The following is a 25,692-nucleotide window of genomic DNA, read 5'->3' as shown; positions in this document are numbered from 1 at the left end:
GCGCGTGCCTGTGAGGGAGGGAGTTCTTCCCAGGACGGGCATGCGTACACGTTGTCTCCAGTAAGCAAGTGGTCGGAGTCTCACTCACGCTTGTTCGAAGACTATCGACCGAACTCGGTGATTTGAAACAAACTAAGTAAGTGTTTTTTTAATATTCTTTGGTTCTAACAAACTTGGAAGTTTATACATGTACTTTACCTTGTTTGCTTACGTCTGTTTGTCGTACTTTCCGCCGTTCCTTGCGTCTGAATTATACTTTTATTTTTGGTTACAATGCGAAAACGGACTTTTCTAAATAACAGTGTTGACTATTTTGGGCTGGCAGGGGATTAGTGTTAAATGTAGGCGCTTTTGCTTTCTCTTCAACTAACTTATTAGCCTTCTTAGGTTCATGTTGAAATTGAGGCTTGATAAAATGGTTTTTAATGCCTTTGTTAAACTGTACTCTGAAAATAAGTTACGAAGCACATAGTTTGGCAGGACGGTCACAGTTGTGTCCGATTTATTCAACTTGTTTTAAGTTCTAATGATTTTATATGTATTTATATGTTAATATAATTGACTAGACGAGAGTATTGATCGATGTAACTGTTTTGGGCCCCTTTCAGAAAGCCTCCCACAGGGGAAATTTGCAATCTACAGCAGCAAAATGGGGGGGATGGGGTGGGGTTTGCAACGATAAAAACTAAGTATGCATAATAGAAATGTCAGAAGACTGAAATATATAACTGCGCAAAAACGTTCATAAAAAGAACTGTACATAATTCAGGTCTAAAAATACAGTATAATGCAGCTATTTGAAGTACTGCTGTTTTATTTACCTGCACACTATAATCACAACTCTAAACTGCAAACTACAGTATTGTATTTCCTTTGAGGCAACACCAATTACAACACAACCCATGGTGCCGATTTAAATGGACGGTTTTATTTTGTATGTGTGTTTGACCAGCAGACTCTGAGGAACAATCAAAACTCATTATTCATTCCAGTTTTGAAATAGTTCGAGATTGTAATGGCAAAACTGTCAGAATCAGAATGTCTGGGAGCCCCCTCTTTGTCACCACCGATGAATCATCGTCTCAACAAATATCCCCTGACACATATCCCCTGACATCACACAATTGATCAACCTCCAGATGACATCACAACAGATTTCTTTGATCGACATAGTTGCCATTTCGTCCAACCATTTGTATTTCAAACGCATACACTGTACAGGGTCACAGGGAATCTGGGAAGAAGACTTAGTGAGAGGCTAACCCTCCAACTGGTTGCCTGTTCTGTGAACCAGTGCACTACCAGTGGTCATGTCAATGAAAATAATGACCTGTGTCTGGTGTTAATACAAATGTGCTGAAGCAGGATTCTATGGCTATATTAAAGGCTTTTTCCTGGAATAGAGCACAGGCTTGACAGATGTTTAAATGGGCCAGATATCGATATACAGTCATGGCAGAAGGCAGGTCGAGACCTATTGCCTTTAGAGCTGTTTTTTGGTTCATGCTGGGCCCATTAGCCATCCTGCCATCTGCCACTCATACTGCCTATAATACAAGGGTGGAGAATTTACAGATCACAACTCTTAAAACAAATGTGTAGAGGGAATGTTGGGGGGAAAAGAGCAGACACTTTTACAAATAATGTTTAATATTGTTAAAGTGTGATATAGTGAGAGTGAACTACATGGATTTCAGATGACCACATCTCCAGCCTTCATCGCTCTTGAAGAAACTTGTTTCTAAAAAGTGATGTGGTGAAAGTGTCAGAGGAACGGACAGCCTCGTCATATCCTGCACTCCACTGTGTTTGTTGACGCTGTAACCAATGTATTGCGGTGCGACATGTTGTCGTAGGGCTGTTTTTGGAATGGGGCTCTGTTTACTAACAATGTGAATTATAGCTCAACCATTTTAATCCATACCACTGAGGTCCATCAATCCACAAAGAAAATCTTCTTTCAGGATTATATTCTTGCATGAATTTCATATGTGTGATGTATGCTTTGTTAACCAGGGTCGGCATAAAATTGTGGCGATTTGGGTCATCCAGCTCATCAAGCCAGCAGATGCTCTTTTCACGGGGCAAATGTTTTACAATGATTGTACAATTTTGCTTTATCCCTAAAAAGCACACTTTTTTATTTGTACTGAATGACATATATTATTGTTTCCTAATTTATGACCAGTCAGGAAGTTACCGCAGAAGATGTTTTATTCAGAACTGGACGATGTAAATAAATCACACAATATGTTTCAAGTACTGTATGTTGGTAATTTTTGTTGCTATTGTGACAATACATTCAAATGAGCTCAACAATTATTTTGCTCTGCTTATAATTTGTTCATTGAAAGAACCGCAAATGCAACTTACTTTTTCAAGTCATTTCAGGTCATTTGAAAAATTACCTATTGGCATATCAGATAATAAATGACCACAGTGACTTTGTCATGTCATGTGTTCAGCATTTTCTGTTTTTCATTTTCAGCATTTTCTGTGCCTTTTTTCAGTGAAGAGAGTTGGCCTTTTAATTATTGAGCTACTGTCATGTTCTCAATTGACCTCAATGGCTATTTATAGTTTTTGTGCCAGTTCACAGAAAATTCCTGGCTATGGTAAATATTTATTTAGCACTTTTGGAGCACTGCCCTCTCATCTTGTCTTGAGGGAGCTCCATAAAATGTTCCTACTGTTGTGTGTGATGTTGGCCTGGCCGACAGCTGTGTCTCAAAAGGAAATTATTGCTCACAGAGAAGCTACTGTGATGCAGTCAAACACATCAACTTGTGCAGTCGTGCTAATGCAACTGTGAGAAAGAACAGCAAACTAGTCACGAAGGAGACATCACTATATATTCAAACTGTATCTTTGGTTCCTCTTTTTTCAGCTTGGTATGTCAACTGGTCACACTGTTTACTCTTTTGCAAACTTGTTGCAGCAAGTCAACCCGTCATGTGTTTGCTTTTGATTACATTAGCATGTTTCTTCACCATAGTGTGTTTTCCCGGCTGATCTCGTCTTTAAAGTTTTTTTGTCAAGAAACTTGGAAAAAAAGAAAACTGCACAAGTATGATGTCAAAATCTCTAAAAATGAGAAAGAAATGTTAAATCACACTACAGGTCCAGTACTATAAAGATCAGAGCTGTTTGAGAGGGGGTGCCTCATGGGGCTGGGGGGCCGAATCTTAAATTTTCCGTTGTTCTCTCAACGTGGTTTGACCATCTCCCGAGTCCAGCTTTTGTATGTTCCCCTTCTGTGTTTATGTTTCTTGCTCACTCCGGCTATCCCAAAAGTAAATTTAACCCCTACACCGTGTTTACTTCTGTCTCACAGAATAGCTACCATGGCAAAAGGATGCATCACCGTCACCAAGTACTTTCTCTTCCTCTTCAATCTCATTTTTTTTGTAAGTAAGCACAGATTCCTAATCACACCGTAATATTTTTTTTCTGCTGAGTAGATGAACAATTGTTTTTTTACCACTTTGTATTTAACTTGTTGCTATGTTTAACAAGTACTCAGAGCCTCCAGAGACCCTTTTAAAAAATACCAGAGCTAATTCTTGTGACTATTTCAAGTGTTATTGGAAGCTTTTTCACTACTCTTGAGTCTCTCGCACAGATGTAGTTTATTGTGGGAGCTGTCTCCCTGAAAATTGTAATTCCACAGAGCCTCAGCCAAGGCTGCTCTTGAGCTTTATTGCCATCTTGCTTTAACCGCCACGACATAAAGCCAGGGCCGGATAAAACATGACTCTTAAAATGGACTTTAGGAGGATGTCTGGGTTTTTCTAACACATTAATATTCTAAAAGAAAGCGTTTGATGTGCGTGTTAGTAAGTCTGCGTTGCTGTTTCTTGGTGTTAATTTCAGTGGACGCCAGGAAGTAGTGGCCTAATGATGACCGCCGCGGGCTCAAAAGTCCCCTTAAATGAACATCTCTCAACATCTTAACCAGGGTTTTAATTATTGTTCACGTGCTGCAAAGGGGGTCCGCAAGCTCTCATCTGCACCCGCCCCCTCGGCCCTTTAACAGTGTGGCCCTCAACCTCACATCAAGGGGCTGCTCTTAACTTCATGACCTAATTAGTAGTATACAAGAGGTTTGGGAGGGTGTTACATACAACATCCTAAATATTCTGCTCAATAGAATCATGATGGCACAAATAGCATAGTACCTAATGTGGTACCTCTACTTATGACATTAATTAGTTTTGAAATAGATTTCTTAATTAAAAAATGTGTTAGTAGAGACTCATTTTCCATGTAAATACTTTAATTCGTTCCAACCCCCTCCCCAAACCTCCATCATGTGCAACTTGTTGATAATTTAGTCTTGTTCCCCAATTTTTTTTTTTTTTAATGAATTTGATTTATCCTAGGTGGAGGCACCCCAAAAATAGCTATTTAATTTGAAATTGAGTCTAGGGTGGTTGACTCTTCTCAACTATTTATCTTTGTAGGTCTTTGGAGCATTGATCATGGGCTTTGGACTATGGGTTCTATTTGATAACCAGAGTTTCATTGCTGTTCTACGTAAGTGCCTGAACGCACGCACGCGCGCACACGCGGGCAAACAAACGCACAAACACACGCACACACATGCACGCACGCGCGCACACGCGGACAAACAAATGCACAAACACACGCACACACACACACATTCATGCCCGAACGCCATCCAACTGCCACGTCTTGGTGTGATAATGTTCCGTAAATATTCAGCACATTTAACCCCGTGGCTGTTCTGCTGACCGGAGACTGCCTGCTCTGTGCAACATGTGTATCACCTCCCAAGAGACTTAGTGTACAGCAGTGTTCACACCAGACTAAAAAAAAGCACAAAGCTGAAACATGATGACATCTGCAGATTCATACTAAAAGTTGACTTTTTTTCGGAAACACAGTCGACTGAATGAACAGCTCGACATTTCCAGACTTCTCAGGTTGTTTAGTCTTATGACAGAGAATAACACGGTATTCCCATGCAGAGTTGTACCTTGAACCCAGCAGCCCTCGACACAATCTCACATCCCGAGTACCCTAACAGATTTTGTCCCCATTCAATTTCCTACAAAGGATCCAATACTTCCACAGAGTTGCAGAAAGGAATGTTATCAGCACGATGATAACAATGTCAAAAAGAATCATGAATCCAAATTCAGGCTTATCCATACAGATTGGAAAGCCAATCTGTGTATAAATCCCTTATCAATGTTTTTGCTATATTAATTCCAGATGTATTTCATTTCTTTGCTGGGAGTTAAATAACGTGATTGGGAAGATTTTTTTTTTCCCCCGTTTGTCAGCAGACACAAAAACTCTTACAGTCGTTCTATTTTGAGGATACGAGGTCCCTGCATTGGTCCAGAATGCTTTACGTCTTAAAACTAAAACCAGAAGTTCAATTGACTTTGAAATATGTCATTAGCCTGTTTCATTAACGCTTTCATTCATCACATGACAAACATGTTGTTTACACCTGGCGTCCAGTTTTATTGGAAACAATTACACAACAAAATGATTTTTTTTCTATGCCAGTTCTGCACACTTTTTTTGTGTGTGTATTCTTGAGCGCCAGCCAGAAAGATTTGAAAGATGTGCCGTTCATCTGCAAGTCATTTTGGATTGTAAAATGAAAAGCTGATAAATTGGTGGTGTTCAGCGCCCATCCTGATCTACAAAAGTATGTTGCACACGACGGCCATTGTTTATATCTATTGAAGTGTAAAACTAATTAATTGGAAGATAATTTGAGACTTTGGTGCTCAGTGTTTGCTGTCCATGTCAAAACACATGTGTTAAAGAGTTTGATGGTTCTCTTTAATCGTGCCTGTGCGGGTCTTTGCAAGTCTCTTTGAGAGTCCGAGATGATTCTGATTCTCTCTGTCCCGCGTCGGCTACTTTTATACCCATTTTCATCCGTGGGAAATGCGTCAGGCTGAGACGCACATCAAGGAGATCAAAGGGCTTGAAAGACATCAGGGATGTCGTGCGCACCGGTGACGCCATAGGGCTGCCCTCCTGGATCTGAAGTCAATGAAAGCGGTGAAGGAAAAATAGAGAAACAAAAGTCGTTCGGCGACACGGAGAGGCCAGGCACAATGACGGTCGATCATGAGGCATGGCGCGCGTCGGTGGGGAGGTCGTCGAGGAAGTTTTGGTGGTGGCTGAAATCGTTGTACGGGAGCACGGCAACGGGTGCTCCACGACTGCCAGTTTGAGTCGATCGATGGAAACTTTCCTCGTGGCCGTTGAGTCGATTCCGGAAGGTCTTCTCACCGTTCTCATTCGTTCGGCTGGGGTCGGTAAAGTCGGGGAATCGATGAGGGATTGTGAGGACGAAGGAGCGTGGGGTTGGACAGGCCGGTCAACGGACGGGCCGGTCAACGGTTACGTTGATCGCGCTGCCATGGCGCTCTGCAGGAGACTGAGGAAGAACGCTGACGTCGGCGGCCGAGTCGACCATGAAGCGTCTTCCCGAAGTCCGATCGTGGACATAAGCGATGTCCAACGATGTCCGCTCGTGGACATAAACGATGCAGCTGGTTGCAGAGTCGCCAGGCAAATTGGACGGTGTTAGCCATCAGGGTGCGGCACGTTTCATGGTGTGGGAGGGGCGCCCACGGGTGGTGGCGGCCCATCAGGAGCTCGGCTTGAGGGGTCTTGCCGTGTTCATGGGCGGCTGGGTCAACACAGCACATGTGACATGTGTCAAAACACAATTGTAGTCAACACAGAGTTGACTACATTTTTTTAAAAAATCTCTTGTAAGTTGAATTAACCTCATCTATTGGCAGCAAACTGCCGGCAGGTTTGATTGAACGTTAATCTTTTTTTAACAGGTTTTGCCTAAGCTCAATTTTAGTCACACATTTAGTAAATGATTTCTGAGAAAACCCCATATGAACGACAGTTTAAAGGCATTCTCTCGTACATGTGTACAGACCGCGTTTGACTTTCTTTCCAGTTGGGTCATGAATTTTACAAACTGTACTGACAAAAAAAATCAAGATTGACCCTGTGTCCTTAACTCATTCACTGCCAGACATGTGCAAAAATGTGTCCACTACATTTCCAGGGTTTTTGTCATTGTCACTTGAATTCCAGGATCCATAGAATATTGAATATTATGATTACATAAACATCCAATGCAGCGTAAGAAACCATAGACTCTCTTCTTTCTTCCAAAAAGAGTTAATTCCTAAATTATATGGGTTTGGAGTTATATGAGCTTGAAATGAGGGTGGCTGTCCAAAATACAATGCAATACATACATATTGGTTTATATAGCACTTTAACAACAGCTAAAGATGGAACAAAGCGGCAACATAGAAAAAAGGGAAATGCAGCCCCGTAGTGAAAAAGAAAAAAAACATTGCCAGATGCCATGGCCAGCGCTTTATTGGCACCCAAGCATAGAAAAAAAACAGAACAAATTCGGTAATGGCGCTCTTCGTCATATTTTCAATACCCGAATACATTCGTGAATGGCAGTGAATGAGTTAAGTCATATTTGACTGTTGCATTTTTGCGGAGTGTTTTTTTTCCCTCACTACACAAGGAATAAAGCAAAACGAATTATATTTGTCATTCCCTCAAAATCCATCTGTAACCAGAGACAGTGCTGACTACCTGAAGCACCAAAACATCCTGTTCCATATGGGAATTGGGGACTTTTCCTCCATATATTTTCCGACCTTTTCGTTCTAGAATACCTAACTCACTGAAGGTATCCTTCTGCTGCGCATAGAAAAAGAAACCAAAAACAAAGCTCTGTGCAGCTGTTTATTGCTTCACAGCTTCTCTGAAGTTGCACCGTTCACGGGCATAAACAGAATCTCTTTGTCTGCAGTTTCCAGTTATTATAAGCTCTATAAATAGAAGCGTGTGTAGCCGCTTCGCTAACAGCAGGCCGAAAGACTGGTAATGTTTTGGTGTCAAAGTCTATTCTCTTCTTGCCTCACACGCGTCTTTCCATCGCTGGTGAACAAGATTACTTTCGTAGTTGAAAACTAAATAAATAGATCAAAATAAAATAGCCATTAAAATAAAACTGAAAACCCTTTAAAAAAACAACCTTCATTTTTGGCAACAGGTGTTGATTGTATTTATTTTTGTTGACATTTCTGCTCGGAAGAGGAAAAGTTTGAACAGTTTTCTGGGAGTTGTCGTCCTATTCACACTTGAGCAAGGTTATCAAGCAGCAGCCAAGAAGAGCAGAAGACAAGCCTGTGTGTGGATTTGGTTTTGGCTACAGTGGCTCCCCTACTTTTGTCACATTTTCCGACACACTGAGCAGAAATAAATTTCGAATTCCAAATTTCTTCATTTAATTATCTGTAAGAATGCACAACCGTTACTTTTCTCTGAGTGTATGCCTGCTGCTTCATGGGATGAATTTGCAGAAAGATCGATATGGCAAGTTCATGAAAGCCACCCGAATTATTTCAGAGGAGACTGATCGAGAAGTGAGGCACAATGCATTATGAAATAGTGTAAATGCAGAGGCTAACTGTTTCTGAGCTGAGCCATGTGCATATTTTTCGATAGCAGGAAGTCAATGAAATCTATTTTACCCCACAGATACACTTGGCAGAGGGCCTAAAAGGAAATACTTGAGTGTAACTTTACGAGCTTTTTCTTTTCAGAAGAGACAAACTGCGCACTAAAACATTTCCTCCTATATTGGGACCAATAAAATACATGCTACTGTCAAGATCGAGAGTTATCCAAATATTTTTTGTTGTCAGTATTCCACTCCTGTAAACCTTACCTTCACAGTATTATTTTGGGGTATTTGATTGACCTTCAGAAATACAGTTGCCTTGTATGCTCAAATGTCAGTGTTTTGAAAGAACAATCTATTTGTTGTGTTGCTTGAAAGACCGCAGTCGTCCACTACTTTCGAGCACGTGTAATCGAACTCCCCTCCTAGAAAAGTTTGATCATTGCCGATAGATGCCACAAGATGGTGGCGATTTTCCATCCATCTGTTTTATGAACTGCTTTATTCTCACAAGGTTAGCCATGTATGTTGGAGCCCATGCCAACTGTCTTTGGGCAGTTGTCGGGGGACACCTTGAACCGATTGCCAGGGCACACAGAGATGACCATGAGTCAGACCATGGGACAATTTCAAGTACAGTCACACTGCCGTGCATGTTTTTTGGAATGTGGGTGGAAACCGGAGGACCCGGAGAAACCCAATGCAGGCCCAGGGAGTACATGCAAAATTGCAATATGTGGGGCTTCGATATATGTTGTTGAGTAATTGTGGCACACCTCCATATGTTGACAAGTCGAATCACAATAACAAAATGCTATGAATTTACTGTTGACCTCTGCGTGACCAACCTGTGCTTTTTAAAGTCAAGTACAGTATTCAAATATTTATTGCCACGCTTAATATCTTTATAAAACTGTGTGGGTTTTTTTTTTGTTTACTTTGTTTTTGTTACCCAAAGCATAATTAAAATAAATGGCATTTCCTAGTGCTTGCCTGGGTGATAAAGGCAACCAGGAAAGAGATGTGCTGTTGTTTGTGCCAGTCCCATTTGTGTGGGAAGGTTTGCTAACAGTCGTCTCGCATTACTGATTTAGCGCATGGTGCTTATTTTTATCATGCCTGTCTTTAATGAGACGTCCACACAACCATGTAAGATACCATCAGCAGATAATTTAAGAGAATTGTATATGCAGTTGGTTGCCAAGAAGCAACAAATTGCAACCATAGATAAACTGCTGCAGCTGCCAGACTCTTCTCAACAATGTCAAATGAATTATCTGATTCTGGCCACTTTGCTCCCCCTTGGAAATGTCCCACGACTCTTGGTTTCTTTTTTTTGTTTTGTTTTGTTTGTCTTAAACATGTGGAGCAAATGCACAGATTGGCTGCAGTTTATCTCCTGTGCAACCCCGAGTTCTTCCATTTCATTCCCACACCATTCCAAAAACCTCTGTTTGTTCTGAGAAGCATTTTTTATCCTCTCCCTTTGCTCAGTGTTAGCTGCAGTAATTTGGAATTATTTTCTGTGGTTACAGTCTTAAAAGAAGTTTGGGGTGTGGCTGCTTATCTCCCAATGAATGAATGAACAGTTATAGTGTGGTGGTAACTGAGTGCTTCAAATTTAGATGTAATTTTTCAGTCGACAGCAAGTGGCAAAATGGATGCCCCCCTGAGATGGGTAAAAACAAATACAATATTAATCAGGAAACAAAATTTACACTAGCGAGGCCCCATAGAACTTTTTTTCAACTTGACTAACTCTTCAGAAAACTCCCATAACAGAACAAGGTGTGTTTATTTTCATGTTTTTTTACAGAGGAATCATCGGACACAGTAAAAGTGGCTTCCTACATCCTCATCGGAGTGGGGTCCTTGTCAATGGCCATGGGATTTTTCGGCTGCATTGGAGCCATCTATGAAATTCGTTGTCTTCTTGGTCTGGTGAGTAGAGAAAGATGGAACTGTCAGTGTGAAGTAAATATTTTGGACTGCTTGTCGGGGTGCATAGAACACATGTCCAGAAAAAAAAGTTTGATTTCATTTCCTTTTTAAATATTGGATTGCAAAACATAAATGACAACCGAATAAACCGATAAACACTTTAAAGGACAACCGACGTCACTTTTTTGTTTTTTAACTGACACCAGAAAAACGTTTTAGAGCATCTAAAATACCCAAAACACGCAAATCCGTTGAGAAAATGTCGGGGGGGGGGGGCATTGTGTACGATGGCGAAATTGTTCGAAAAGAAGGATGAAGATCGCGCAAGGAAAATTGACAAGAGTGCTGGGATCAAAAACTGTTCAGATGAGTAAGGCATTTTTATTGTTTTGAAGCTTCATCTGCACACTTCTTTTTTTACTCCTTCCAGCATTTACATCCTAGATCCTCTTCTTCTTTTCCTTTCGGCTTTTGCCCTCAGGGGTCGCCACAGCGAATCAATGTCCTCCATCTATCCCGGTTTTGTGCATCCTCTTCTCTCACACCAGCTACCTTCATGTCCTCTTTGACCACATCCATAAACCTCCTCTTCGGTCTTCCTCTCGGTCTCCTGCCTGGCAGTTTAAGGCTCAGTATCCTTCTCCCGATATAGTCACCCTCTCTCCTCTGGACATGTCCAAACCATCTCAGTCTGGCCTCTCTGACTTTCTCTGCAAAGCCTCTGATATGAGTTGTCCCTCTAATGAGATTAAAATTAATGGTCGGGTGATTCTTAAAAAACTGGACAATTCTTCTCTGTCAACAACAGAAGAAATAAAATGGCATTTTATCAATCCACAGTTGGATGGATTGTATACCTCCTTATGCTTGTCACCTTGTGCTTAGAAATTAAATGGATGATGATAATGTGGCGGTTTTGTTGTCGGTCACCGAGTGCCGCTATGGCGAAGGAGGACAAATAGAACAACAAACAACAAATAGACTCTTTGTCCTCTCAAGTGGACAAATCATTCTATTGGTCATACTATTTATGTTCAATACAATAATGGAGTGGCTTCGGGTGACTTCTACTGAGCGTGTTTTGCAGGGATTCCACCGCATATAGCTGTGTTTTGCGTTGTGGGACTCGTGCTGAGTGTTTCGGGGGCTTGTTTTTAAGTTGGTGGCGATTCCGTACGTGGCGTCACTGAAGGAACGCCCCTGACCGAAAAAAAAAGGACACATTGACACATCCATCACGTCAATGCTTGTTTGGTCTGAAAACCCCGTGTTGCGCCAGAAGAGGGCGTCCAAGCTCCAAATAAGGAATTTATCAGCCTGCGGAAAGCAATACACTGTCATGTCTACAAGAGGTCGCCATTTTCTTCTGCCTCTTTTTTGGTGAGACATTTCCCCCCAATGGTGCCTCAAAATGGCACGGAATAAATTCTTTGATCGATCCTATCCAACCTGGTCACTCCCAAAGAAAACCTCAACATCTTCAGCTCTGCTAGATCCTATGATAGATACTATATTATGTTTAAATTGACAGTATAATGATGTATACATATTGAAGAATGAAATATCATTCAAAAGTGTGGCAAATGGTGAAACTTTTACATCAAGTTTCTTCTTCTTCTTTTCATTTCGGCTTTTCCCTTCAAGGGGTCGCCACAGCAAATCAGTGTCCTCCATCTTTAGAAGTTTGATCCGCATGTTTGTTTTGGCCAAGGTTTTACGTCTTCCTGACAAAACTCTCTGTATTTATATACAGAGCTTGGGACCGGCACAAGAACATCAAGTTTAAAACGAACAAATGCAATATTTGAAGCATGGCAAAAAATTAAACTGATATAACAATTTTGCCATACTGGTAGCCCACCAAACACGGGACTTTATTTTCACAAATACGGTTGACTTTCAGTGATGAAATTAATGGGTTTGTGGTTTTAAATTGTTAAAATCACTGAGCTTCCGGGGGGCCTCGCCCCCTGGGTCCCCAAACGGGCCCAGACTTTTTTTTCTCATTTGTCATTCTCATCCCTGCTGATGCGTGTGTTGTCTTTGGTTTCTCACTCCAACTTGAAATGTGAAATCATGTCACATCTACAAAAAAAACACATCTTTGTCATGACCACGCAGCAAGCGGTCTGGCAAGATAAAACGCACTCTTCCCATGAACACTAATGAGCACAAATTATGTTTGTCATCAAAACTTTCCCGACTTCCCTAACATTACTGTCTTCGACTGAAATAGAGAGAAACCGAAAACCATGCACCCTGTCCCCAAAATTTCCCACAGCAGTTAATCATCCCCAGATTGGCGTTCTCGGCTGTCATTTGAAAGCTATTGTTAGAACAGAAGGCACACATTTCCTTGCAAAGAAAAACACTCGTAATTGCACCTGCTTCAGTTCCACATGCCTGGTGAAGAACACATGACAAATTCCTGCTGACAGGAAAGCGGATCACGTCTCTACTTACATGTGCTTGCACCATGTGTTGACTGACGGAAGTGGGCGCGTGGGGGCGGAGAGGGATAGAAAGCCTGTAAGATTTGCTGGGGGGGTTGACGCTGTGCGTGGCCTCTTATGTTGGCAGTTAATTGTGGAGTTGTTATTGACCTATTTCTTTTCCAGTGACAGTGAGCAGCTGACACAGTACCTCCTCATAATAACAAAAATGTGCACCCTGGTTTAGAGATCATTTCTTAACTCATTCACTACTAGACGATGCGCAAAAATGTGTTCACTCAATTGCCAGGGTTTTTGTCATTTTTACTCAAATTGCAGGACCCACAGAATATTGAGTTTTAAGAGTATATAAACATTCAATACAGTGTTAGAAACCTTACACACTCTTATTTCAGCAGAAAAAAAGTTAATTCCTAAATTATATGGGTCTGGTGTTACCTTGAGCTTGAAATGGGGGGCGGCTGTACAAAATACAATACATATATACTTACGTATTTATATAAGCACTTTAACTAAAACCCAAACAAATTCGTGAATGCAGCTCACACTTTTCAATTCCCGAATAAATTCGGGAATGGCAGCGAATGAGTTAAACATCTCATCTCATTTTCCGTACCGCTTATTCCTCATTAGGGTCGCAGGGGTTGCTGGAGCCTATCTCAGCTGTCTTCGGGCACGAGGCGGGGGACACCCTGAATTGGTTGCCAGTCAATCGCAGGGCACACAAAGACGTACAACAGTCACTCTCACACTCACACCTAGGGACAATTTGGAGTGGTCAATCTGCCTGCCATGCATGTTTTTGGAGTGTGGGAGGAAACCGGAGGACCCGGAGAAAACCCATGCGGGTCCGGAGAGAACATGCAAACTCCATTGTCCTACATAATTAAAATTGAAACGTGAAGATGGCTCACCCTTTTTAATCCGCATTGGGTTCCTTGAAAGACTCTATATCAAGGGTGTGAAAGTAATTTTTAGCCGTGGGCCGCGTAGTAGTTATGGTTTCCTCTCGAGAGCCGTTATGACATACAGAGTGCACCACAAATTAATGAAGAACAAGTTTTCAAATTTGATGTAAAAAATAATGACTGTTATTGTGGTTTATTCGTGCTCTCCTCCCTTTGGTTTTGTTGTTTGTTATTTTGCTTGTGTATCGCCGGACTGCTGAAGAAGTCTCTTTTGAATGTCTCCAACAGTATTTCACTTGTCTGCTGCTCATCCTGATCGCTCAAGTGACCGCTGGAGTTCTCATCTACTTCCAAAGAGACCGGGTGAGTCGCTCACTCCCGTGATCTTTTAGTGTCTTTTGCAGCCCTACTTAGAATGCTGCTCGCCACCTTGCACCCCAACCATTGCTGCAGCTGTGGCCTTCCGGGTGTTTGTGCTTCCTCATGTCGCAGCTGTGAGCGGAAGACTCCCGCTTCCTGTGGTGGAATACCATTTCATCGCTCGACAAGTGAAACTCAGGAGACGATGTTTATTTTTTTTATGTGACACTGGGTGCTTTTGGTAGGCTAGATGATTTAGGTCGAGAAGTCATACAAAATACAGCTGTTCTGAGCACATTATTCGAGCAGAGGAAGTTAAGTGTAAAGAAATGTAAAAGAAAAGCGGAATAACCTGCCTTTCGACAGTATCGAGGGGGTTTGACATCTCAAAGTGGCCTGTCACTTGTGAGTCACCTTCATGCCCAATTGGCCAAAAATAGATCAAACATAATATCCTTCTGTCAGAGATATGACAGACAGACACCGTGAACAGAGACTCAGAACAAGAAAGATTGTCCCCACTGCCGGCAGGAGATGCAGTCATCAGATGACATACGTCTGAATTCTGCGCTTCTCTGCCAAGCTATTTATTGAGAGTATATGTAAATTAAAGTGATATATTAGTAAAACATAGTTTTCTTGATTATAATGCCACGCCCCTGGGCGTTCTGAGCACCAACAGATGTAAGCAATAAAACATTGTTTCCCATGAACTGATAAGTTTGCATCCTGGCTAGTGAGCTCTTTGTGTGAAAAGGAGTTTGAAGTCCGAAATTACCCCTGTGATAAGACTTCCCCAGGTCGTAAATGACCCCTGTGAGGCTGACCGTTTACATTGCTGTGTCCGTTGACCCGATTGGCCCCAGGTTGCCCGTGCCACGCTTGTGTATTGAGTCAGAAGTGTTGACGAAGGATACAACAGCATGAAACGTTTAAATATGATAACTTCTTATTCTCTAATCTCTATCACCTTCCTTTAGCTGTACTGTTTTACCAGAAACAACATTAACCACTTAAAACAACCTAGTCACCAAAATAGCTACACTGCCAAACATCGAACCATCAGAAATGCAAAATACGTAACATTTGTCCAACTCAAATTAAAATAGTGCTGATTTCATTAATTTAGGCTGAACTAAAATTACCGGCTACATTGTCTCTGCACAGTGTATGTCGAGAGGGTGTGTAGTCTTGAACACTCCCAGGCAGGCCAAATGAGGGCTTGCGTACTCGGTGCACGGCAGCAAACTTTGCTGTTCCTGCTCTCCAGTAAGCGTCTGTGCACGCCCCCGTGAGCCTGGATGTGCTCCTTGTGTTTAAGGCTCACCACAGGGCAGGGCGGTGCCCCGCCTTTTCCCAGAATAGGGTGAGGTTGTATCTCCAATAGAGCTCTCAAGCCTCCAACGCTGCCACAGGCCTGTGATCTCGCACACCAGCAGACGCACAGGCGGCGTTTTCGCAGCTTTTCAGCTCAGCGTGGCACCTGATAGCTATCTTATCATAGTTTATCTTAGAGTGTAATTTTCAAATCAAAGACTGAAATTTAGTGTGGAGTTCTGGTCTGTAGGTTGACATTAGATTCTTAAAGGACAACCGACGTCTCTGGACAAGTTGTGTCCATAATTTGTAAAATGGCTTCAAATGACTTCTACTGAGCGTATTTTAATAGGATTCCACCGCATATAGCTATATTTTACGTTTTAAGACTCGCTCTGAATGTTCAGGAAGTCTTGTTTTTGAGTTGGTGACGAGTCCGTACGTGACGTCACGAAAGGAACGCCCCTGACTGAAAAAAAGACGCATTGTAGTGGTCCTTCCATCACGTCAATGTATTTTGCTGTACTTGTTTGGTCTGGGGACCTCGTGTTGCACCCAAAAGCAAAAGGGATTCCAAGCTCCATACAAGGAATTTATCAGCCTGTGAAAACGTAGGTGGCCACAGGAGGTCGCCATTTTGTGCCTCTTTTTCGACGAGACATTTCCCCTCAATGTTGCCTCATAATGGCACGGAATAAATTCTTTAATCGATTGCAAACATGTATGCTTTCGTCTTCAGAACTATTTGAATCATATTCATAACTGGATGTGTAACAAGAAAGCATATTCTCCGAATCTGAAGCCAATGTTTTGATTCTCCAGCAATGCAAGAGTTCTTGGCGTGATGTCACGAACTGGGGGCGGGACTTTCTGAAAATGCCCAATTCGCAGCTCAATTTTTTGCAGATTTGGACACTTTAAGTCATTTTTATTGGTGTTTTGCATTTGAATAAAAATATACTGCGTGTTTTGGGTATTTTAGATGCTATAAAACATTTTTCTGATGTCAGTTAAGACACAAAAAAGTGACGTCGGTTGTCCTTTAAGGAGCGTCAGTGCAGAGGTCCCATGCGTATGTGGAACTGTCGCGGCTTGGAATTGAAGCGGATTTATGTGGTATAGGAGATGTGAGACAAGACAATCTCTTTTTGTCAAGCTTTGTGTTTGCTTTCAAAAACTTAGTTTGTAGCATCGATGAGAAGGTTTCTTCAGCCGTCATCTGTACAATTTTGAAGGTTTCGGACGTTTTGCCTCCTATCCAAGAAGCTTCGTCAGCGAACTAAAGTCTGAGAGCAGAGGAGCCCTCCCTGTGGCCCCACTGATTGTTCCTACATTCCTAACTAACGACTGGCCTATTTCCCCCACTCCCACCGGTATCATCTCATCAGCATAACGAATGTTGCCTAACCTGTTTTGCCTAAGCTCTGCTCCCCCCAACCTGAGAGTAGTGACCTATCATAGCTGTGTCCGGCGCCGCCATGCCTGGACATTAGAGATATATAAATAGGGCCGATACGACCAGTCAGACTTTAGTTCCCTGACGAAGCCTCTTGGGTAGGATGCGAAACGTCCGAAACCTTCAAAATTGTACAGATGACGGCTGAAGAAACCTTCTCATCGATGGACCACTCCTGTACGACTGAGAGCTTACACAGACGTTAGCTTGTAGCAGGTGTGCACATTCTCTTATCCACTGGTGAAAAGGAGGCTTTCATCCCCTCCTCTTTCATCTAAAACTGCTTCATCTAATAAAGTGTTTGTCTACTCAAACATCATCGAGTAATAATAATACATTTAATTTTTAAGCGCCTTTCAAAACTCTCAAGGACACTTTACAGCAGTGGTGGGCAAACTTCTTGACTCGCGGGCCACAATGGGTTCTAAAATTTGACAGAGGGGCCGGGCCGGGAGCATTTGGAGGGATTGTTTGAGCCGGATATACTAAAGCATTAAATGTAGTGTGTGCAAACCTCATAGCACAGTAAGAACACTACAACCCAATTTATTAACTGTCTTTCAAATATGAAAAATAGCCCTTATAAGTTAATAAATTTGTAAGATATGGCATTTACATACTATTTTGCAGATACTGGGAGGAGGAAATGTAAATAGATTAAAATAGCATACGCACTGTGATTTATCAAGATTGTGTAACAAAATACTCAAGCTCAATAATATCTACTTGTGTTAAACTCCGCAAAATCATGAATGGATTGTCCTGACCGCGCGCTCTACAAACTCGCTACGGACACCCTCGCCTTCACGCGCAAACAGTACATATGTATCGTTGCCAAGCACACAGACAGAGGCTGGTTGTATTAAATATCCTATCTGCAGCTGAAATTTGCATACTTGGCACGGCAGCCAAACAGAAGCCTGCTTCGTGCTTTGGACTTTCCCGAGCGTTATAAGGTCGTGCATTATTATTTGTTGTGTTAATTTAGGAGTTTTTAGCTTTTGTGTGCTTAAAGGACTTAGAAGTTCTGTTTGTGATGTAATGTAAGGAAAGATATGCCAAATTCACGGTAAGATCAGAGTATTGTCATCAAATGGTGAGTATAGTTTTTGCTTTTTACTGAGCGAGTTGCTTGTTCTGTAGCCACAAAGGGACATATGTCTTCTTGTGCCGGTCCCAAGCCCGGATAAATACAGAGGGTTGTGTCAGGAAGGGCATCCGACGTAAAAGCTTGGCCAAAACAAACATGTGGATCAAACCTCTAAAGATGGAGGACACTAACAATATTTATGACACTATAAAACGTAAACGTACGTTATACGGTGACTGTAAAGTGTACTTGAGAGTTTTGAAAGGAGCTTCGTGGCATTTAGCAGACAACGCAACGCAAAGGTTGCATTGTGCACCCGTGAATGGACAAACGTAAACTGGAGCATAATTTTCTGCACGGGATATTTACCGTATATTAAGCAAGGGAGCATTTGTGGTAGGTACATCATTAATTTAAAAAATCCTTTATACTTTGCAACAATCATTTTTTTTTTGCGATTAGTCGTCTGATTGTGTTTCCAGCTCTGAAAAATGGGGCAGGCAACTTTTCAGAGTTGTCAATCCTGGTGTCGGCTATTTTGTCATGAGTTTCAGACACTGTTTTTACTATAATTTGCCATTTGCACCAGCGTTCTCTGTACCCGGAAGCAACACACCAGCAAAGTTATGAAAGGAAGAGGGAAAGAAAGAAGTAGAAAAAGAAAATACAGGAGCTGCTAGGAAGGCAGCCACTCTCGCGGCGCATGGCGAAAGTCATTAAGATTGCACAGCTGTCCATGTTTTTTATGTTCCTGTTGTTTATTATTTTGCTTTGTGCTTTGTTTCCGCTGCAGCTGTTGTGAAAGTGCTATATAAATTAAGATGTATTGTATTATTTCAAAATCGTCCAGCTCATCCATGTTAATCAAAGCTCTTCATTGCTTTTACTAGCTGAAACACGAAATGTCTAACATCATCAAAGGCATGATCATCCACTACACTGGCCAGAACAAAACCACAGACCACACTTGGGACTACATCCAGAGGACGGTGAGTTCATGTTGACGACAATGATGATGAAGATGGTCGTGGCGTTTCGAATTTTTGTAGGCGGTTTTTGATTTTAGTTCTAAATCATCCCCCACTATGTCTTGTTTGTTGTTATTTATAACTCAAAACGTTTTTAGTCCAAACTCAAAAGTATTTTCTATCCTATATTTCTAATACAATGTTGCTCAGCAAAATGTACAGATGACAGCTGTGTTAATGTGTCAGTAATTTACATTTAAAAACTGGTTCCCAACTGCCATTTTGCAGAACAACAAACAAGAGTGCCCTGAAAGCAACTCAATGCGTGTCAACACACATTTAGTATTGTGTCTGTTACTGTAATCCGCCTTCACTGAAGGAGTTGGATGACGCTTGCGGTATTGAAAACTTGTGCGCGAAAATGAAGTTTATTTTTGTCGCACTTCAGGAAACAATCAGCTTCCCACTCACCTCGCACATCTCCTCTCTCGTCACAGATGAAGTGCTGTGGGTGGACGGGGCCTGGCAACTGGTCTGACAATCTGCTGCTCAAGAACAGCTCCCAGCATCTCTATTCGTGTTCCTGTCGTAACGAGTCCTTGCCTGGCACTGATGTCAGGGTGGACGGCCTGTGTGAGCACCTGTCCTCTGATCTTCCCGTTTACCAAACGGTACGGCCACTCTCAACGTCTGTTTAAATGCACTTGCTCTTTAAGAAGACTTCAACTCGCGGAGTCAGCTAATCTTTTCAGCTTTTTCCATGTTTTTGCTTTGCACTTGCCAATGTTTGGCTTTGGAGTTTTCATTGGCCCGAACTTTCCCAGACATCCGTCAGGGCGAGCTATTTTTTTCCTTTCACACTCAATGGCTTCGGGTTATATCAAAACAAAGTCTGGATCATTAATGGTAGGCTTTTTCACTTTGTTTTCTTTTTTGGTACATATTGCATCTCCGCTGATGTGCACATGTCTAGCAAAATGGCTGTGAACAGAGAGAAGTTTACAAAATCAAGTCAGTGTTTTTAACTTGGTTCCCATCTCTATGTGTAGCATACTTGGTATACTATCTTTCGCATTTTGGATTGGATTGGATTGGATATGCCTTTATTAGTCTCACAGTGGAGAAATTTACACTTCACAGCAGCAAAGTGATGAAAGGATGAAAGTAGAAAAACGAAATACATGAGCTGCTGGAAAGGCAGCCACTCTCACTTTGACAAAGGGCACAAGGGACATTCTTGCACCCATTTTCACTTTCATGTTTTATGCGATCTAAAATAAAGTGGATGTCTATGAAAACAGATGCAAATGAATGAGCAGAAAAAATAGTTCCTTGGGGGAAAATCTTTGGCTTTGGATTTGCCTTTATTAGTCTCGCAGTGGAGATACAGTAAAGTCTTGTTATATCGATATTGGTTATATTGATAGTACTGCTTATTATGATACCATTTCTATGAACGCAAGGAGAAAATTTACATGCCGCAGGATCGGATATCTCGATAGTCCGGTTTTATCGATATTTTTTCCGACTCCCGAAAATATCGATATAACGAGACTTTACTGTATTTACATTTCACAGCAGCAAAGTGATGCATGGAATGAAAGTAGAAAAACAAAATACATGAGCTGCTGGAAAGGCAGCCACTCTCGCGGCGCTGTCTTGAAGTCAAAAGAACAAAAAAAAACTAACAAATAATACGACAACACAAAGACATAGACAGTCATTCATTCTTAAAGGACAACCGACGTCACTTTTTTGTTTCCTAACTGACATCAGAAAAACGTTTTATAGCATCTAATATACCCAAAACACGCAGTATATTTTTATTCAAATGCAAAACACCAAAAAAAATGACTTAAAGTGTCCAAAATCTGCAAAAAAATTGAGGTGCGAATTGGGCATTTTCAGAAAGTCCCGCCCCCAGTTGGTGACGTCACGCCAAGACGTCTTGCATTGCTGGAGAACAAAACAATGGCTTCAGATTCGGAGAATATGCTTTCTTGTTAAACATCCAGTTATGAATATGATTGAAATAGTTCTGAAGAGGAAAGCATACATGTTTGCAATCGATTAAAAAATTTATTCCGTGCCATTTTGAGGCAACATTGCGGGGAAATGTATCACCCAAAAAGAAGCAGAAAATGCCGTCCAAGCTCCTGTGAGGAATTAATCAGCCCGTTTCCACAGGCTGATAAATTCCTTCATGGAGCTTGGTCGCCCTCTTCTGGTGGCTTTTTGGTGCAACACGAGGTTTTCAGGCCAAACAAGTACAGCAAAATACATTGACGTGATGGAAGGACTGCTACAATGTATCCTTTTTGGTCAGGGGCGTTCCTTCAGTGATGTCACGTACGGACTCGTCACCAACTCAAAAACAAGTCTTCCTGAATATTCAGCGTGAGTCTTATAACGTAAAATATAGCTATATGCGGTGGAATCTTTGTAAAATACGCTTAGTAAAAGTCATTTGAAGCCATTTTACAAATTATGGACACAACTTGTCCGGAGACTTCGGTTGTCCTTTAAGCACTTTCTGTACCCTCTTTGTTACATGAAGCAGTTCTAGATGAAACAGGAGAGGATCAAAGCGTCTTTCCACCAGTGGATCAGGGACATCATGGTGGAATGTGCAAGTCGACTACAAGCAAAATGTTGAAGGCAAACACTCAGCTGTAGCATCCATTGACGAAAAGAGTTCGTCTCACATCTCCTATCCCCTTTAAAGCCGCTTCAATTCCAAGCTGCAACAGTTCCACATACGCATCGCCGCTTTGCGCTGACGCTCCTTTCTTCTTATCGCGGGCTCCTCAAGTCATGCATCCATCCAGCCGCAGACTTTCCAACAGCACAGACCTTTCCGTTGAACAAAGTGGGGCTGTGAAGAAAAAGCACAATGGCCCCAGAGCTGTCCAGCGATGACAGTCGAATGGCACCGACATTCAAAAACAGTACTGACATATTCATGCCGCATGAGAGCACTTGCTCAGATGGCTGCCTCCTCGGGCGCCGTCTTGGACTCTTTTTTTTTTTTTCTCACTTTCTCACTGTATTTTGTTTTACGAAAAATACAACAAATCACAGAAGAGGAAATTTAAGTCAACTGATCTTGACTGTGTAAAGGTATCAACATGAACGTTTTGTTTTCTGTGTTACTCACATATTTCTGTAGCGTTGTTGTTGTCCCGTTGTCAACCAATAAACGGATGGCCACGTTATCTGCTCCATCCTTTCAATATAATACCCACAAAATACTGTTGTGAAATGGACCATTGCACAAGTGTCAATGTGTCACGATTTGCAAGTTGGTGGGTGGGGGTGGACCTCAAAAAAATGCAGGCAGGAGGGAGGAGCAGCGTGTATTTAACAAACTGTATTAAATAAAGCCAGCAGGAACAAAATCTCAAACAACAAAGTTAACAGAACAAAAAGGTCCAAAGTAGCAAACAAAACCATGAATAAAACATGACAAGATGAAGCAAACCTGACAGGGTGAAACAGACAATGACCCAACACTGAAGGGCAGTGCCGTGAGTCCCTTTCACAGCCACTGATTAAAACGGCCAACACCTGTGCAGCTGCAGGCGGAGTCCTACAATGGCAGCCATTGGTCGCAAAATGAAACAAAGACACAATGCCACAACTTTTGACTGTGGAAATATGAAAATGAAATCTGTATCTGCCGTCAGTCGTCATTTTGAAAGATCATTTTACCCGATGCTAACGGGTTTTTTTCTCCTGTGCTTCTTCTCTATTTGCCTCTTCAGGGGTGCATGATCAGTGTAGAGAAATGGCTTCTGGAGAACTGTGGTGTTATTTTGGGAATCTGTGTCGGTGTGGCAGTTGTGGAGGTATGTATCCATTTTGTCCTCAAAGTAGCGCTCAAGCAAATAGTGGATGATTCCTGCTCCTGAAGGGAGTGTTGTGTTGGCGCCTTATTACACAATTTAATCGAGATTGATCACTGCAACTTAAAATTCAAAATCCTCACGTCGTCATTCTTGTCAGATCCATTTAAAATGTTTGGGAATGGCTTGCAAGTGTGGGTCGTGGTGCCCGTTTTCCACAGTGGATGTATGTGAGGAGGCATAATTGCAAAATCGGCAATGCGTGAGAAAGAATGCGCACTTCTTTCGGTTATTCATGGGATCATACGTTCTTGCTTAATCAACCAAAACGCTGCAAACTGATGCTACTAACTGGGGATGTTCTGCTTTTTTTTAATGGGGTCCACCGGTCTTTATTTCTAGTTTTCCAATCTAACACCACCGCTAGGTTGATGCTCGACGGAAGTGAACATTTGATGTTTCACATTCGCTGGAATTTCAGTCACAAAAGTTTGTATTTGCAATGTTTATGATTACTGAAAGTTGTTTGTCATCTCAATTAACTCATTCACCCTCAGACGTTCAATAATCAGAATCAGAATCATCTTTATTACCAACTATGTAGAACACACAAGGAATTTGTCCCCGGTAGAACACGCTGCAGTAGTATCATTATAAGAAAAAATGAGGCACTATACAGTTCTATTTGGGTTACAGTTTAGAGAGTTATGTGTCCCCTCCAGTGCCAGTGTTTTTGTCTTTGTCACTCGAATTCCAGGACCCAAAGAATATTGAGTTTTAGCACTACATAAACAGTCATTGCGGCGAAAAAAAACTTAGACTCTCTTCTTTCATCGCAGAAAAAGGGTGAATTCCTAAATTATATGGGTCTGGTGTTACATGCGCTTGAAATGAGGGAGGCTGTCCAAAATACAATGCAATACATACTGTACATATTGGTTTATATAGCGCTTTAACAACAGCTGAAGATGGAAGGGGAAAAACATTGCCAGACGCCATGGCCAGCGCTTTATCGGCACCCAAACAAGAAAAAACAAAGCCTGAAAACATTCAAGAATGGCGCTCTAAGTCAATGTTCAATTCCCGAATAAATTAATGAATGGCAGTGATAAAAATCATAAAAATCGTATTTTGATTATTTGTATTTATTTGTTTAAACCCCGTATTAACCCAAAATGTGATACTGTATGTGAATCTTTGAATGTCACAATAAGAAGTGTTGTCTCTGTCATTACAATTATAACTTGGTTTCTTGATAATTAAAATGTGTTATCTAATTCTAACTTGTTTTATTGTCATGTAAATTATGTATCGGGATTGTCCACTGAATTGATCACTGTTGATTAGAAGCCACATTGGTAGCTAAATGATATTTCACAACTTAAGAGGGAAAAATTGTTGCCGCTCCAATGACCCATTTCACTTGGAACAACATGTAACACGCTACATTGCAATATACTTCTAACATTTTCTTGTCACTGCTTTTTTTTCTCCCCCTCCCCTGCCAGCTTCTTGGGATGATCCTCTCCATGTGTTTGTGCAGGAGTGTTGTCCAAGAAGATTACACCAAAGTACCCAAGTACTGAAGTGCCGCTCACACACAGAAACGCATCTACATCACGCTTCTCATTTCACATTCCAATTCACACGCGCACACACACGCACATACACACACACACACACACACACAACGGCAGACGTCTCATTCGAGCTTCTCCTGCCTTCTTGACAGTTGAGCAGATTTCTTACATCATCGTCAAACACGTTAGAAATGGACATACTTGTTAGCTATTGTTCACAAGTTGCCATTATAGGCTTAGAATGATGATAATAATAATAATAATAATGAAACGATCATAACAAAACGATCATAATGAAATGATCAAAATAGTTATATATTAATTTTGTTATTTTCGTTGTTTGAATGTTACCCATTTAAAAGGATGAAAACACTCAAGTACAAGTAGGATTTTTTATATACGTATATGATTTGGTGTTTCCTTCTGTTGATCTCACTGAAGCGCTTAAAAAACAAAAAAGAGAGTGAGAGAAATAGCACTTTATTTCGATTTGATGGAGCCGAGACACCGGGTACATGAGATGAGAGAGGATGAGTGGGTGTGTGTGGAATTAATGCCATTCAGATCCTGTGGCTTCTTTTTTCGCCGCCACCAAGTGAAGGAGGAGAAAGGAGGGGAAAAAAGCCTGAGGCAGGGGAGCTGCAGTGAAGGTCTAAGGCTCTAAGCGTTGAATTCCGCCAATTCCTTGTAGCCCTGCGCCTCGCCTGTTTAATCTCACCAGCCTTCTCCGCCCTGGGTCACGATCGGCATCACAGAATAAGCATTCCGCTTGAGTGTGTCTGACTGGTAATCGGTAGTTGTATTTATGAGTTTTCCAAAGGAAGCTTTCCCTGCCCTCTTTATGAAAAAAAGTGAGTGAACTGACAGTAGAGTCTTGACCTTACCCTCGCTTGGTTTTACTGAGCAGTTGTTTTTTTGTTTTTGTGTTTATTTTCTGTATTGGCCTATTTCACAGGTAGATGACTCTTGTTTAACACGTAGCGTGCATGTATTTATAGTCATATTCTTTTAGAACTGTTTGTTTCAACAAAAGTGTTGCTGTTTTTTTAAATGTTACCATTCTCTCATGTTGATGCATTTCAAATATTCTCTTGCCCCATTTGCCAAAGTGTAACATTAAAATTTTTTTTTACTGTTTGCAATCATTTTATACACTTTGAAACACAGAAGCGACTATTTCACAAATTGTATGTGGATATGAAAACAAATGTATTTGTTTTCTATTTTTGTTACGACGGAAAATGCAATTAAAGGGGAATCCCCGA

General features: G+C 41.5%; 1 protein-coding gene across 1 annotated transcript; it reads left to right on the top strand.

Annotated features, from left to right (window-relative positions):
• Positions 1-25,692, top strand: cd82b (CD82 molecule b). Its single transcript, XM_088996680.1, has 9 exons — positions 1-136; positions 3,335-3,407; positions 4,464-4,536; positions 10,326-10,450; positions 14,100-14,174; positions 18,925-19,023; positions 19,500-19,673; positions 22,767-22,850; positions 24,356-25,692. Exons 2-9 carry the CDS (start codon positions 3,345-3,347, stop codon positions 24,431-24,433), a joined length of 771 nt encoding a protein of 256 aa, XP_088852806.1. The 5' UTR covers positions 1-136; positions 3,335-3,344; the 3' UTR covers positions 24,434-25,692.

The sequence above is a fragment of the Hippocampus bargibanti genome, linkage group LG05 (genome assembly GCF_051943395.1).
Source record: "Hippocampus bargibanti isolate YZ-2025 linkage group LG05, ASM5194339v1, whole genome shotgun sequence".
NCBI classification, from domain to species: Eukaryota; Metazoa; Chordata; class Actinopteri; order Syngnathiformes; family Syngnathidae; genus Hippocampus; species Hippocampus bargibanti.
The sequence above is the reverse complement of the archived record's forward strand: the minus strand, read 5'-3'. Positions and strand labels throughout refer to the sequence as shown.

Bases quoted from the DNA above. Each gene is read 5' to 3' on its own strand.
- cd82b (XM_088996680.1), top strand. From the start codon at position 3,345: ATGGCAAAAGGATGCATCACCGTCACCAAGTACTTTCTCTTCCTCTTC. The intron at 10,451-14,099 runs GTGAGTAGAGAA...TGTCTCCAACAG, and splicing joins TTCGTTGTCTTCTTGGTCTG to TATTTCACTTGTCTGCTGCT. The intron at 19,674-22,766 runs GTACGGCCACTC...TTGCCTCTTCAG, and splicing joins ATCTTCCCGTTTACCAAACG to GGGTGCATGATCAGTGTAGA.